The sequence below is a fragment of the Lactuca sativa genome, chromosome 3 (assembly GCF_002870075.4).
Source record: "Lactuca sativa cultivar Salinas chromosome 3, Lsat_Salinas_v11, whole genome shotgun sequence".
Taxonomy (NCBI): domain Eukaryota; kingdom Viridiplantae; phylum Streptophyta; class Magnoliopsida; order Asterales; family Asteraceae; genus Lactuca; species Lactuca sativa.
In genome coordinates this window covers 120,906,695-120,921,281 of record NC_056625.2, presented here as the reverse complement: position 1 = coordinate 120,921,281, position 14,587 = coordinate 120,906,695, and the positions used below count along the sequence as shown (strand labels likewise).

Sequence of the window (14,587 nt, the reverse complement as noted above, 5' to 3'; positions counted from 1 at the left end):
CCATGTGAAGAAATGATTCTGTTACAAAATGTTAAGCGAGTTCGTTAATAACTATGATCGTTGCTAGTTGTACTCTATCTATTTATATATACATATAAATTTTTTGTTTTTTTGTACAATTCTTAATGTTTCGACCTACATCCCTATGATGTATTTCTGGTAAAGAGTACAAATAGGTATTTTATCAAAGTTAAGTTTAACCAAATAGAGTATAGATATTGTAATCTTAAGTTGATCGGGTTTCATGGGTTTTGGAAGGGAGTATCTCTCTTGATTTTACTGTTACTAGTTGTGACGAAAGGTATAGTAAACTTAACACATAGTGTGATTAGTGTAGTCACTAACTCACTAAGTTATATTAGTTTCTTAGTTATTAGTGTGATACATACAATGCCCTCTAGTTTGTTCCTGATAGGGTAAAGTTAGTTAATGATCTCTCTAGTGTCTTTCTCTTCGTCTGGTCCTTTCTCGGAATTCTCCTCGTGAACCCTCTTTTGGTTCTGCCTCGACTCCTCTATTGGCTGTTTGTGATGTCTAGGTGTGTTGGTTGTGCGAGAATGGGAGTGTCTAAAGAGTCTATGAGATTAATAAAATATTTCTATTAAAAATAAATGTTTACGAGGATGATCCTTAGCGGGCCTTTCTATAATCAGGTAGTGTATACAGATTATATATAACCAAGATCATATAGACCTTCGAATAAGTAATCCTACTCTAAGACCACAACCAAACAAGGAACAGGAAGTAAAGTGAAAATCACCAATTCTAAGTCTATAAAATCTCAATTATATATAACTTAATGTATACACTCGGTAATAAAATCCTTACCAGTAGTGGTCTTTTAGTTTTCCATAAGTTAGTTATAGTACTTAAAACTTTATGTTTTGTTCTAGCATTTCTTTGTATATAGGGTTGGTAAGTTTTAGACTTGTTGCAAAACCACTATCACTCCCAAACACATGTTGGTCGTATCTCAAATAAATAAAGTTGATCAAGCTATATTTATCCCAAATATGATTACGTAACTATCTAGGTTTGACTATAGTGACCAATATCAAAATACTTTTGTTTTGTTCTTCTTGTGATACTTTTTCTAATATATATATATATATATATATATATATATATATATATATATATATATATATATATATATATATACATATATATGCACGTATGTATACTTTTAAAAAACACTATTATATTTTAGAGTATAACTCTTGGTCAGAGTGTTTTACTCCCATTGTATTTATAATTGTTTATCTTTTATAGGTTGATATACTTAGTTCACTATAAATAATGCTCTGATACCAATCTATCACACCCCCAAATCGGAATGACGGAAACATTCGGGGGTGGAGGACGTCATGTACACTATCACAACAAGTGTATAATAGTAATCAAAGCATCAACAACCACGGTATTAATAATATATAATTTGCACTATGTTTCTAACATTTCATGATTTACATTAAAACTATAGCAAAAGTTAAGACGTAAAGCTCTATCTTCGCAAAATCTTAGAGGATACCTATATACTAATGTTCCTGAGAATACAAGTGGTTTGAAAAAGTGTGAACATTAAAGTTGGTGAGTTCATAAGTATTTTTGTTATAAAAGTATACTCTTGGTTCTTTGGAAAAGTTCACATGTTCCTCCGGAAAATCCTATATTTTCTTAATGAGAAATATGATCGTGCTCGTTCCTTTTGCGATCATTTAGTGCATACAAATTATATATAATATAGATCGAATAGACAGTTGAATGTGTGGATCTACCCTAAGCCCACAACCAAACAAGGAACAGGAAGTAAGACAGAAGTCACACATTCCACTGCCCATTGGATCTTCATTATATATAATTCTAATGTATTCACTAAGTAACCACAAAATTAACAATAATGATTCTTTTAAGTATGATGAATGTGTTTCCTTTAGAATCCTATATTTTCTTGGTAAAATGGTGACCACAATAGTTCCTTCTACAGTCACTTAGTTTATGCTAACTATATAAAATCTAATACCGAACGGACAATTGAATATGTAAATTTGCCCTATGCCCACAACCAAACAAGGAACAGGAAGTAAGGCTGAAATCACACACTCTACTGCCTATCAGATATTATTTATATAAGTCTAACGTATAAACTAAGGAATTATAGAACTAAACATTGCAGGTCCTTTATGTTATACTAGTTTGTAAATAAGTGTTGAACCTTTTGTAAATATGATGTTTACTTTAGAAAATCCTATATTTTCTATAAAACCGATTTGTAGTCTTAATCGTTGGAAGATCGAAAAGCACAAGTATAATTACTATACTTAGTTAAATGATACCTAGTTTTATCTATAAGTAAAACTAGCTTAAGATGGGTTTGCCCTGAAAACTCGATGCGATGATACTACTCTCCTATGATCACTTAGTACATATGAGTTGTATATAACCGAGATCGAACAGACAGTTGAATGGGTGAATCTTCCTTAAGCCCATAACCAAATAAGGAACAAGCATTACTAGAAAAAAGGCCTTTTACGACGCGCAAAATACGACGCTCATTGATCTATGTTACGCAAAGGAGAGTGACATTAGAAAAATGTCATCTCTTCAAAAAATTTAAGGATAGAAGACACGCATTATTGCGCGCCCTTAAATTAGTGTCTAAAAAAAACACGGAGGGCACCTATAATAAAATGCGTGTCGTCTAAGGATGTCGCTTTATAATTTTTAATGGAACGCGCGTTCCATCCTTTAACAGTAGGGGGAAATGAAATTCTGAAAAAATTAAAAATCCCGCCTTCCTTTTTTTTCTCCTTTCCCTCTTGCCTTGGACGCTCCTTCCTTCCCCCTCCCGACATTGACTGCTGCTTACTTAGCTTCTTCCCTCACTTCTACCTACTGGAACCACCATATCTCCCACTCGATGTTGAAATTGTTAGAAAAAGCCCTAATTATACTCTCAAGTCTAAATACAGAAAAAATAGAAGATGGTGAAGAAGTAGCAGTAGAGGAAGTGGAGGATGAACAGTCGAAAATGGAAGGAATGGCATCAATAGCGTTGTTACTAGATGGGTCAATCTCGGGTCATTTTGTTCAGCTTCCCGAGTCCGTTTATTACCAGATGGGTCAATCTCGTCTTTTTGTCTCGACTTCATATCTCTCTGTAAAGCAAGCGACGACTTCATATCAAAAGTGGAGGTGGCAGCCTAAAGACTGTAATTTGCCAAAGTAAGCATACCTGAAACGTGAAATTGGCAAATTGGATTGCACAGAAACGCGATTGGGATCGGGAATTTTGGTTTTGGAACGCCGATTTGTGAAATTGGGATCAGCACATCCTTTTGAATCGGTTTGTCTTCCTTTACCTCTGTACTCTCACTCACTCTCTCTCTCTAAGCCCTAAGCTGCCACCATCAATAATAAAATAGTTCGATCAAGTTTAGTTCAATTCTTGATCATCGATTTGAAATTCTATTTCTGATATGACCTTTTGTGCAATTCTTTGACCTTTTAATCTTAGGGTTTATCTTCATGAAATCTAATCTCTGTGAACGATGTGAGTAATGAACCAAGGAGAAACACACAACAATGTAATCAAGAAGAAGATGTTCCAGTCTTGGTTGATGCAATACTTCCATTATCTGCAGCTGCCATGGCTTTGCCACCTTTATCTATTCGAGGTGATTTGGGAGTTGTTTCTACTGCTGGAGTTAGATATGCATATCCACTCCTAAAATCATTTGCAAAAATGGGACCTCAAGGTGTTCTTGGTGCCACAAAGCTTTTACGCCCTTTTTCAGAAATAGTTGATTCATTGGGACTCAAAGATCCTTTCATTCGAAATTGGGTGGATCTTTTGTCTTTCTTACTTGCTGAAGTGAAATCCGATGGTGTTCTTTCAGCAGAAATGGTACATAATCATATCATACATTAAAAAGTTTCTTTTAAGGTAGTTTTACTTTTTGGTATGATGGAATTGAGGAAGGAATGGAATGGGCTATTCCATTACCACATGTCCTCATCCATTCCATTCCAACCAAACAGAATCCATTCTATTCCTTCATATTTTATAGTTCTGTAAATGTCTAATCTTTTGCCTGTATATATATCCACATATTTGCAGATTTATATGTTTGCAGAATGGTATAAACCAGGTTGTAGTTTAGAATACCCTGTTAGTGGAACTGGAGCACTTGTTGAGGCTCTTGTTCTCAGATTTTCCTTATGATAAACTTCCAAAAATGTCAGAACCTTCACAACTTATGACAGAAAATACACGTTCTGATCTTTATGTTGCACTCCCTGTTCTCAGTCAAGGAAAGAAATGGGTCTTACTATACAGGTAAAATTTCATCTTCATCATATTTTCAGTTTCACATTATTCTTGAATCTTGATATATCATTATCTTTTTTATATGTTAGTACATGGAGGCATGGCATATCTCTTTCAACCTTATATAGAAGAAGCAATCTTTGCCCTGGGTTAAGTCTACTGGTAATGTCTTGTCTTCAGTAACTATGCAAAATGTCAACTTTACCCTTTAACTGACACTTGATTAAACATTTTCAGGTTGTTGGAGATCGTAAAGGTGCAGTGTTTGGTGGTTTAGTTGAGGCACCTTTGAAACCATCAATAAAGAAAAGATACTAGGTTTGTAATTGTTTAATTAAGTTCGTTTCTCTATATGTTGACAAAAGACTTTTCTACCCTTTTTCACTATGATGAGTAAATACTATACAGGGATCGAATGATACATTTGTGTTTACAAATACACCAGGGCGTACTGTTACAAATACACCAGGGCGTACTGTTAATAGAGGAAAATAATTGTTAACACAGGAACTTTTTCTTGTTTATTAACAGCATGGATGATGATGATGGTGATGGAGAACCAGAAAGTGCAAGCCTTTGCAATCCCTACGGGTCCAACTTGGGCGTTTTACCACCCTATTGTACTGCAAAGTGACATCACACCTAGTTAGTTGGTTTGGTTCATAAATAAACAGAGCTTTCAGATTCCAGTAAGCATTCTGGGAATCTTCTTCAAGAACATGAATATTCTTGAATGGATTCTGAGTATAATGTGAACTGAAACTTGGCAGGATTGTGAAAATTTAAAAAAAATTGACTCCACGACATTGGTTTTCTAATACTCGTGTTGGTTTTGGTTGCAGTTGTCAGGGTTCACAAAGCTGTAATGGAAATCTTACACATCTTGGTTAGTTTATATTAATATATTTATAAAAGTTTATTTCCTAAGATTATCTTTTCTCATTTTTTCAAAATATACGTAAATATCTGGTAATGCTTCCATTGGATCTGAAATTAGGGAAAATGCTAATAATGGGTGCTTTTTTTCGTTGCTTTGATCATATTCTTACAATTGTTGCTGGACTTAGTGTCAGGGATCATTTTCTTTTGCCTCAAGAGAACAAAGACGTGAGTAATCCAGCTACTTTCACACAAGGGCATTTTGGTCTTTTCCTGATATCTTTTGTATGTCTATTTCAGCAAGCTAGTACAACAAAATCAATATTTTCTGCAAAGGATTACAATGATCATATGCCACTTGTGTGTGAATATGAAGGATGGAAAGAAGCTGAAAGAGAAGGATATGCTTATAAATATTGCTGGAGGAATTTCCTTTATGCTCAAACACTTCAAGCTATACATTCTTTAAGGAATTGTTTATCCATATTTTAAAAGATGCTCAATTACTTGAGACTAAATCGGGGATTAGCAACAGATTAAGTCATAATCAATCATCGGTTAGCGCCATTATATGCTCAGGCCTTTTTCCTGGCATTGCATCTGTAGTGGTATGTGTGCTTAATGCTTATTTATTTAATTTACAATTTACAATACAATTGATAGATATATGAATCCATATGTTACTTAATTTTGTTCTTTTTTATTTTTAATATGTGCAGCATAGGGAGACATCAATGTCCTTCAAAACTATAGATGATGTCCAAGTCTTACTCTATGCAGTAAGTATTAAAGAAATAGCAATGCACTTTCATTCATCTGTTTCATATTTTTTTCACATTTCTCTAATGATATTTTTCCTTGAGTCATAGAATGATTGGCTCATATCTTGTTTTTTGATATTTATACGCAGTTTTTTTCTTACGTCGGTGGTGGCGAAGTTCAAGATTAAGGGAGACTTGTAATCATGTTTGGCTTTCCTTTCCAGTAAGAAACAGAGTTGTATGATTATTTGTTTGTTTTATAGGAATGTATAACACATGTTAGCAATGTATTATTTTTGTTTAACATTTGAATGATTTTTTGTATGACATTATAATTTGTGCAATTTATTTTATATTATGCAATGGATTGTATTTTTTGTATATGGTATTTTATTTCTGTTATAAGAAATTAAATGAAAACTTAATTTAAAAATTAATAAATATATAAATTTATTTTTTTTTAAACATTTAAATTTACGATACGCAAAAATGTATGTCATCTTCATTTATGACATGGCCTTTCTTGACAGGGGCTTTCTTGATACGCATTGCGTGTCATTAACACGCGCGTCGTAAGGTTACGACACGCGAATGCGTGTCGTCTTCCTTTATGACAGGGCCTTCCTTGATACGCATTGCGTGTCGTAACCGCGCGTCGTAAATGCGCGTCGTAAATGCGCGTCGTCTATAGATGACGCGCAAAAGCGCGTCGTCTCTCTTTATGACAGGGCCTTCCTTGACACGCATTTGCGCGTCGTCTGAGCGTTTTACGACGCGCAATGAGCGTCGTAAAAGGCCTTTTTTCTAGTAGTGAAGAAATGAGGTGGAAGTCACACATTCCACTGTCTACCAGATTTCAATTTTATATAACTCTAATGTATATACTAAGTAATCCCATAGTTAATATCCCTTGAAACTATTTAAGAAAAAGTATATTACTACGTATATATATCGTTGTATTCATCATGTGAATTTTTATAACCATACTAATATGATGGATATCCAGTCAGTTAATGAAGTTTGTCACCCAGAATAACTGTAGCTAATAGTCAGGGTGCGGGATTGTCAGTCCCATATAGATCTATACACAAACTCATGCTCTCCCTCCAGGAGACTTTGGTTCATAAGGCTAGACTTCCCTTGGTACTTAGGTAATTACACGAACACGTGTCTCACAATTAGCTTCAACAAATTTACATGTAATAGTGTGAAAACCTTTTTATAAATAACAGGTAATTTTGTAAAAATATCCCTTTGTTCCATAAACTATACTTATTATACATTATAAGTTTATTTCCATGTTTTAACATGGACTTTGTAAAATAGTTCTTATAATCCACAAACTATACCTATTATAGTTTATAAGTTTATTTCCATGTTTTAACAAGTTTCACGATTAAATGCATATTAATGGTAAAGAAAACATAATAAGTAAATTATATTTTTAAACACAAAATTTCATGTGTTTTACTTGAATTCCCCCCATCCCCCCCCCCCCCCAAAAAAAAAAGCATTGGAAAAGCTTGTAAAAATATGGGGGTATGAACTCACCTTATGTGTGGTCTTGACTAGATATCGAGAATACGGGAAAGATGTTGTATCCTAATAGATTTAAACACATATGTGCGAAATTTGATGAAACTACAATTTATGTGTTGCATAAACCCCAAAATGAAGAATAGTTAAAATAGTATTTTAAGGATGTAGCTTCAATTATAGTTTCTAGGGGAGTTTGATCTCTGATTTCTTGAGAATGGAAGGAAATATGACTTGTTATTTGAGAGAGAAGAGAAGATGTTTTCGTTATTGGAGGTGAACAAATGAAAGAGTTTTCTATTGTGGTATCTTAAGTATGAATGAAGGATAGGCGGTTGCATTGGTAAATGAATTATATCAGTTTGGGAAGTTAAATTTGATAAGAATTGAAGATATTTACGAGTGTTTATTAAAGGAAATGCGTATTTGATTTTATTATTAGCTATTATGTTTGAAAAATTAGCACTTTTAAATAAAATATTTATATTTAGGCTTTGTATTTATATTGCATATTTATACATTTAATGTAAAGTAATTAATATTGGTGTCTAGTATAAGAAATTTAAATTAATTGATATACATGAAATTGATAATTTAAAGTTATCATTTTTCACCAAATTAAATTTCTTAATAACCTTCCATAATTCAAATTTTCAAACTGTTAGCAATTATTAATGATAATTATGTAAAATTGGTTTGTACATTAAACTTTGTAACTTATATATCTTACAATTCAAAATATGACTAATATGCTTTATATATATATATATATATATATATATATATATATATATATATATATATATATATATATATATATATATATATATATAGGTTCATTGGAGACCATTCTAATTTTGTGGGATCATAAAACCAAATCTAAAAATAATTTTAAAATACAAAATAAATGGAAAAAATCAACAATTCTTTTTTTAAATATTATTTCGGAACTTGAATTAACTAAAAAAATAAAAAATAAATAAAAAAATCCCGTTTTTGTTGAAAAATACGTGAAATATTCTAATAGAATATTATACTGTACATATTCTAAAAAAATAATTTTAAAATGAAAAATAAATGGAAATATCCAAAAATTCTTTTTTAAATATTATTTTCGGAACTTGAATTAACTAAAAAAAATAAAAATAAAATAAATAAAAAATACGTCTCACGGTGTCACAAAATTAGGCCGTCTCACATGAACTTAACCCTATATATATATATATATATATATATATATATATATATATATATATATATATATATATATATATATATATATATATATATATATATATATAAAGGTAAGTATTAGGCCGAGTGTGATGTTGGAATCCATAAACGAGCATATGCAATAAGGGTATGTGGATGAAGTCTCTATTCTTATCCCTCTCGACCAAAATGGCACCTAGGTGTCACATCAATTTTGATATCTTTTTTTACTTTAATCATTCCTATCGACAACACCTAAAAATCCAACTCTCCAATTTCATAACTTTCAATACAAATTTAACTAATGCAAATTGCACAAGTGGAAGCACCAAGTTTCCTAGCCCACTCAACCTACATTTTTTACGGTACCGCAAACCAAAGAATGACGTTCATGAATGTATTGGCGTTACCCCCTCCGTCTCTATCGTCTTCCGACAGGATTCCATGCACAATATACAGAAACCCTTTTCTTTTAACCCTATAGATATGATGACATAAGACCTAAAATCATACTGATAATGGAAAGATTTATAGAATCTTTTAAAGAAATAAAATCTTGTGATTTCGAAAACCATCTTTTTTAATCATAAAATAAAATGGATTTTAGTTCCAAATGATTTAAACAAAAGTCGGCTACTTTATAATAGTCAAAGGTCGAACACATTAAAAATCAAAATATCAAGACTTATACCTGTTAGAATTTTAGGGTAAGAAATAGCAGTTTGGAATTCTGAGAATCATGATTAAACTTTTAAATTGAAGTATTTGAGTTTTAATCTACAATATTTAATTGGATGAGAATATGAAAACAAGCACTTATAATGATAAGTTATTATTTTCGTATGACAAAAAACATATCATCTATATCTTTGTTTGAAAATTGTCACAAATAGTTCCATATCCTAAAACTGTCCAAACTGCCACAAGGCAGTTTGCAACAGTAGAAAAACTATCACAAAATCGAGTTTTTTATAAGGGTATAGACAAAGAAAAAATCTGTTCAATTATTCTAAATTTGGACTTCTGCTGCATTTTTAACATAGCCAGAGGCTCTGCACATTGGACCCTAACAGGGGATGCTGCCCTTGGACCCCGCTTCCAGGGGTACTACTCTCAGACCCCCGTTTGTTTAGCTGTTTCGCGCATAAATAACAATGTACTTTGAATCTTGAATATACTTCACACCACCCTTACTTGCTTAATGTTTATCAAGATTATATTTGGTAAACAAATTAATCAACTACACTTAAATACATATTTGTAATACAAAACACTAACCAAAGTCGACCGAGACAGTGGGCAACTTCCTAGGGACCACATTTCTAGGGGGCTAAATTTTCTAGGTATATATATATATATATATATATATATATATATATATATATATATATATATATATATATATATATATGAATTTGACTTATGTACATGTTTTAGGACCCAATGTTGGTCCAAACTCAATTTAGCCCAACAAAACAAATTCGCTTTCTTCTATTTGAATGTGTATGTGGTAATGGGAAAAACCGAAGGAAACAAGAATTAGCCAATTAGGGGGCCTTATGGATCATTAAATCGACATCTCCACCTCGACCACGTGAATCAATGTACCTCTGGTAACAAATTGAAGAATTAGTCAAATGAATCGTATTCATCTTTCCAACTCGCTACGTTCTCTCTTACAGTTATTATCAACTTCCCCGCTTCTAACCCCTATTTCTCTTAAACTCTTGCATTTTCATTATGATTCGCACTCTCGATTCTCTATGCCGACTTCAAATCCTTGCGACTTGCATGATCTCATATAAGAATTTAAGAATGTAGGATTTTTCTTTTAGAATATTCTTATCTAAAAAGCTTATAGTTTTGTGTATAATTTTTTTTCTCTGATTTTTGCTTCTCATTCTTTGTTATATCAAATTTTGGTTTCTCAGATTTCTAAAGTCGATTTATTTAGAAAATTTTGATAATCAATGTTTTAGGTTTAAGAATTTCCAATTCGTCTACTATTTTTCTTTTGACTTATTTGTTTTAAAGTTCCACTTCTTAGTATCATATATCTTACTTAACAAGCTAATATTGTAATTCGAGGAGTTGTTTATCAGATTTTTATTTTAGTTTAGTTGTAATTTTTATGTCTTTTGTTACAAAGTGATTTTATTTGACAACTGGCATCTGTAGATGCATCTCTAAAACTATATAAAAAAGTTTAAAGAAGTTAGAAGTTTTCAATAACTTAAAATTACCTAAGGTCAATAGGCATCTATAAAGAGAAATTTACTTTGAAGTTGTTCAAAGCTACCTAAAGTTATTGAAAAATTACTTTAGGTGAATATTATATATCAATGTATAGAGAAAGATATTGGCAATATTATGTATACAAAAAAAAAATGTTAAATTAAATTGATCTTGTTCGTTAGAAATTTATTGTCTTTTGTAAATACTGGTAGTGTTTTTGTAAATATATGACGACAAAATTGCAAAAATGGTCCCTGTGGTATGCATTTTTTTGGGGTTTTGGCCCAAACCACGAGTTTTTTTGGTTTCGTGGTCCTTTTGGACTAGTTTCTTTGTGAAAATGGTCCCTGTACTTAACACACGTTAAAAGGAATTCATTAACCCCCTTATGTGACTTCCATATGAGGGTATTTCCTTCTTTTTACTTCTAGGGACCATTTTCGCATAAGAAAAAAATAAAACCCCCTTTATATATCATTTTCTATTTCCAGCTTCTTCCCCAACGAATTGTTCTTCACTGTTCTTCTACAACGACTATTTTCTTCCATTTCTCCTTTTTGACCTACAATCGAACAATGGTGGTTTGTTTTTGTGGAAAGGTCGCTTTGGTGAAAACATCTTGGACACCACTGAATCATGGAAGGAGGTTTTATGTGTGCCCTACAAAGGGTTCTATTTGTGGGTTTATTAAATGGATTGACCCACCTATGTGTGCTAGGAGTAAAACCATCATACCTGGTCTTTTATGAAACATCAATACGTTGGAGGAAAGGTGTAATGGGCTGGTAAGAAGTATCAACATGTTATAGGAATAGTGCAATGGACTACTAAGTAGGAACAACATGTTAGAGGCAAGGTGTGATGCATTGAAGGATGAAGGTTTCAAGTTAAAGATGTATTTATGTGCATGTTGGTTTATGTTTGTGATTGTTATCTTTAGTATTTGGTCTATGTAAGGGATAGGGTTAGACGAATGTGGGATTTTTTGTTGATCAAGTGATCCATGGTAATAAATTCCATTGTATTGGTATAAAAATGGTATCATTTTGTTGTAAGTTCACTTCATCATGTTTGTAATGAATTCCATTGTTGTTAATGATATAAATGATATTGTAGTGTCATAATGTGTATCAATAGTCAAATATACGCACATAAATAGACCAAAATGTAACAAAAGTACATTACTAAAATACCTGTCATAATTTGACCAAAATGCACATTCCATTAACCACATGAGTGGAACCAAAAACAATTACCAAATTAAGCTAAAAGTGTCTCTACACCATACATAACCACATCATCAAACCATAATTGAAAGTATTCAAAACCAAATAGTTTTTAACAACAAACAACTAAATAGTCTTTGCACCACAACAAACAACCAAAATCACTTCTTGGACTGATTCCCACATTCCCCTTTACAGGTCCTAGAGTTGTGTCCCTTATTCTTGCATTTGCTACAAGTGACACTGATATGCTTCATTGATAGCTTTTGCACTCCATCATTTGTTAGTCCTTGTGAATCTTGTCCTTGCATCTCATTGACTCCATAACCATGACTTGCCTTCTGCTTTTGCTTAACCTTTCACCCTCACTTTGTCTTCTTTTTTTCTTAGGCCTTCCCACCCGAGTGCGATGTGGATGAGGGATTAGCTTTGTTTGAAAATTACTTTTAGGCCACATGGGTCTCCCTTTAATTGGCTCCACCTTAAATGAATAAGCTTTTTGCCATGTCTCTAGCCAATACACCTTGTGTACCCACTTGTAAATGTCAAGCTCAGCCTCAGGGTCTTTGCTCATTTCATTCAGAGTTGCAATTACATGCCTGCAAGGTATTCCCATTAATTCCCACTTTCTGCAAGTGCAGGTTTAGTTCCTAACATCCACCACATGCTGATCTTGCAAAGCTCCATTGACTTGATACTTGTTAGCCCCATTCCACCTAGCAATATATTGTGAAGCACCTTTTTTTCCTTCCATCTACGATGTCTGTTGTTGTAGGTGTTAGTGGAGCTTTAGCCTTCTTCATTTCCTTCATGAAATTGCATATCCTCTTCATTAGATACTCCATAATGAACTCTAAACATGAAATTACAGGTTTGTCCTTGCCTTTCTCTATCTTCCCATTAAACACTTCACACATGTTGGAAATTAACACACCAGAAACTAGCTTCCTATACATTAAAATAACATACAATTAATGTTGATAAATAAATAAACACATAAACATGATCATATGGAAACATATACAATTACCTGAGAAATGACTCCTTTCCCAATATACAAAAGGAATCTGCTTCAACCATTGACATGCCTCTTTATCATACTCACTAAACTCCTTCATCAAATGATCAAACTCAGGAATGCTGGTTGTTGATGCACACCTCCATAAGTGGTCCCTATACTCAGTTTGCACCCACTTCTTTCTCATATTGTCATGAATATGTCTGATACAATATATATATGCTCAACATTAGGAAACAAGTGATCAATTGCAATTTGTAAACCTACATGACTCAAAAGACAATAATTAGAATTAGTTAACAAAAAAACACACACAATCTAAATGACCAATTGATGAATCACAATTTACCTTTTGCCTATCACTTATGAAAGTATAGTTTGAGTTGCTCCCAAGCTCCAAGTCATCCTCAAGGTTTTCTAAAAACCACTTCCACCTAGCTGTGTTTTTAGACTCAAAAATTGCATAGGCTAAGGGATAAATTGAATTGTTGGAATATAAACCAACTGCTGTAAGAACTTGATCAGGGAATGGGGCTTTCATGAAAGCACCATCCAAACCTACTAAGTCACTAAGACATGCCTTGAAACCTTTTTTCAGTGGACCCAAGCATACATAAATCCTTCTAAACTACTTTGTTGGGGAAGTTGGGTTACCATTACAACACACATCTATTTTGACTGTTGTGTTTAGGTTTGTAGCTTGAAGTGGAAGAGCATAGTCCCTCAACAATTCAAACAGTTTTGTGTAGTCCCCAGTTACATGCTTTCTTGCCATATCTTTTTCCCTAAACACCTTGACCATCGAAATATCCACCTGGTAGGTCTTTTGAAAGTGATCTTGTATGGCTCTCAAAGGAATCTTTGGATCTGCCTCAACATGATCTATGATTTTCTTGCAGATTAACGAAGCAGTACAAGCCTTGAGTTTCCTTGTTTGTAAGCATGTATGAGTTTGGTTTAAGGTGCTTATAAACCAGTCAGATTTGAGGTTTGACCTAGATGCATGTATATACCAACCACATGTTACTTTTTGTGTCTTTACTTCTTTGCCCTTGCTTTTTGAAATGGTAGGTTGAGTCCCCACTTGACCTTTATTGATCACAGGTACAACTCCTCTGCACTGTGCCCAAAGCCTTAAATTGTCATTTTTTTGAAGAATAAATTCCTTCTTGTTTCTAGTGCATGCACATCAATTAGCTCCTTTAGTTGTTTTTTACTTTTAAAATTTTTTTCAAATGAGAATGTATGTATATGTATTGACCCTAGGATACACCTTTATTCTTTTCCCAAATTTTTTATAAGAGCACTTCTTTCTCTGTCTTGGTATGATAATTTATCCAATGATTCAAACTACTCATTGTTGATCACTTCCGTATCATCAGGTTCATGA

The 14,587-nt window shown here is 32.8% G+C and overlaps 2 protein-coding genes across 2 annotated transcripts; both read left to right on the top strand.

Annotated features, from left to right (window-relative positions):
- Positions 1-3,031: 3,031 nt before the first annotated feature.
- Positions 3,032-4,207, top strand: LOC128132820 (uncharacterized; the record flags this gene model as incomplete). Its single annotated transcript, XM_052769808.1, has 3 exons — positions 3,032-3,225; positions 3,538-3,907; positions 4,121-4,207. Coding segments are annotated over exons 1-3 (651 nt in total), but the record flags the coding sequence as incomplete, so codon positions are not given.
- An 11-nt stretch (positions 4,208-4,218) lies between these two features.
- Positions 4,219-4,648, top strand: LOC111894943 (uncharacterized). Its single transcript, XM_052769807.1, has 3 exons — positions 4,219-4,339; positions 4,420-4,492; positions 4,568-4,648. The coding sequence occupies exons 1-3, from the start codon at positions 4,239-4,241 to the stop codon at positions 4,646-4,648; spliced, it is 255 nt and encodes an 84-aa protein (XP_052625767.1). The 5' UTR covers positions 4,219-4,238.
- Positions 4,649-14,587: the final 9,939 nt, after the last annotated feature.

Coding starts and splice junctions, on each gene's coding strand:
- LOC111894943 (XM_052769807.1), top strand. CDS start 4,239: ATGTCAGAACCTTCACAACTTATGACAGAAAATACACGTTCTGATCTT. Junction 4,340..4,419: donor AAATGGGTCTTACTATACAG/GTAAAATTTCAT, acceptor TTTATATGTTAG/TACATGGAGGCATGGCATAT. Junction 4,493..4,567: donor GCCCTGGGTTAAGTCTACTG/GTAATGTCTTGT, acceptor AAACATTTTCAG/GTTGTTGGAGATCGTAAAGG.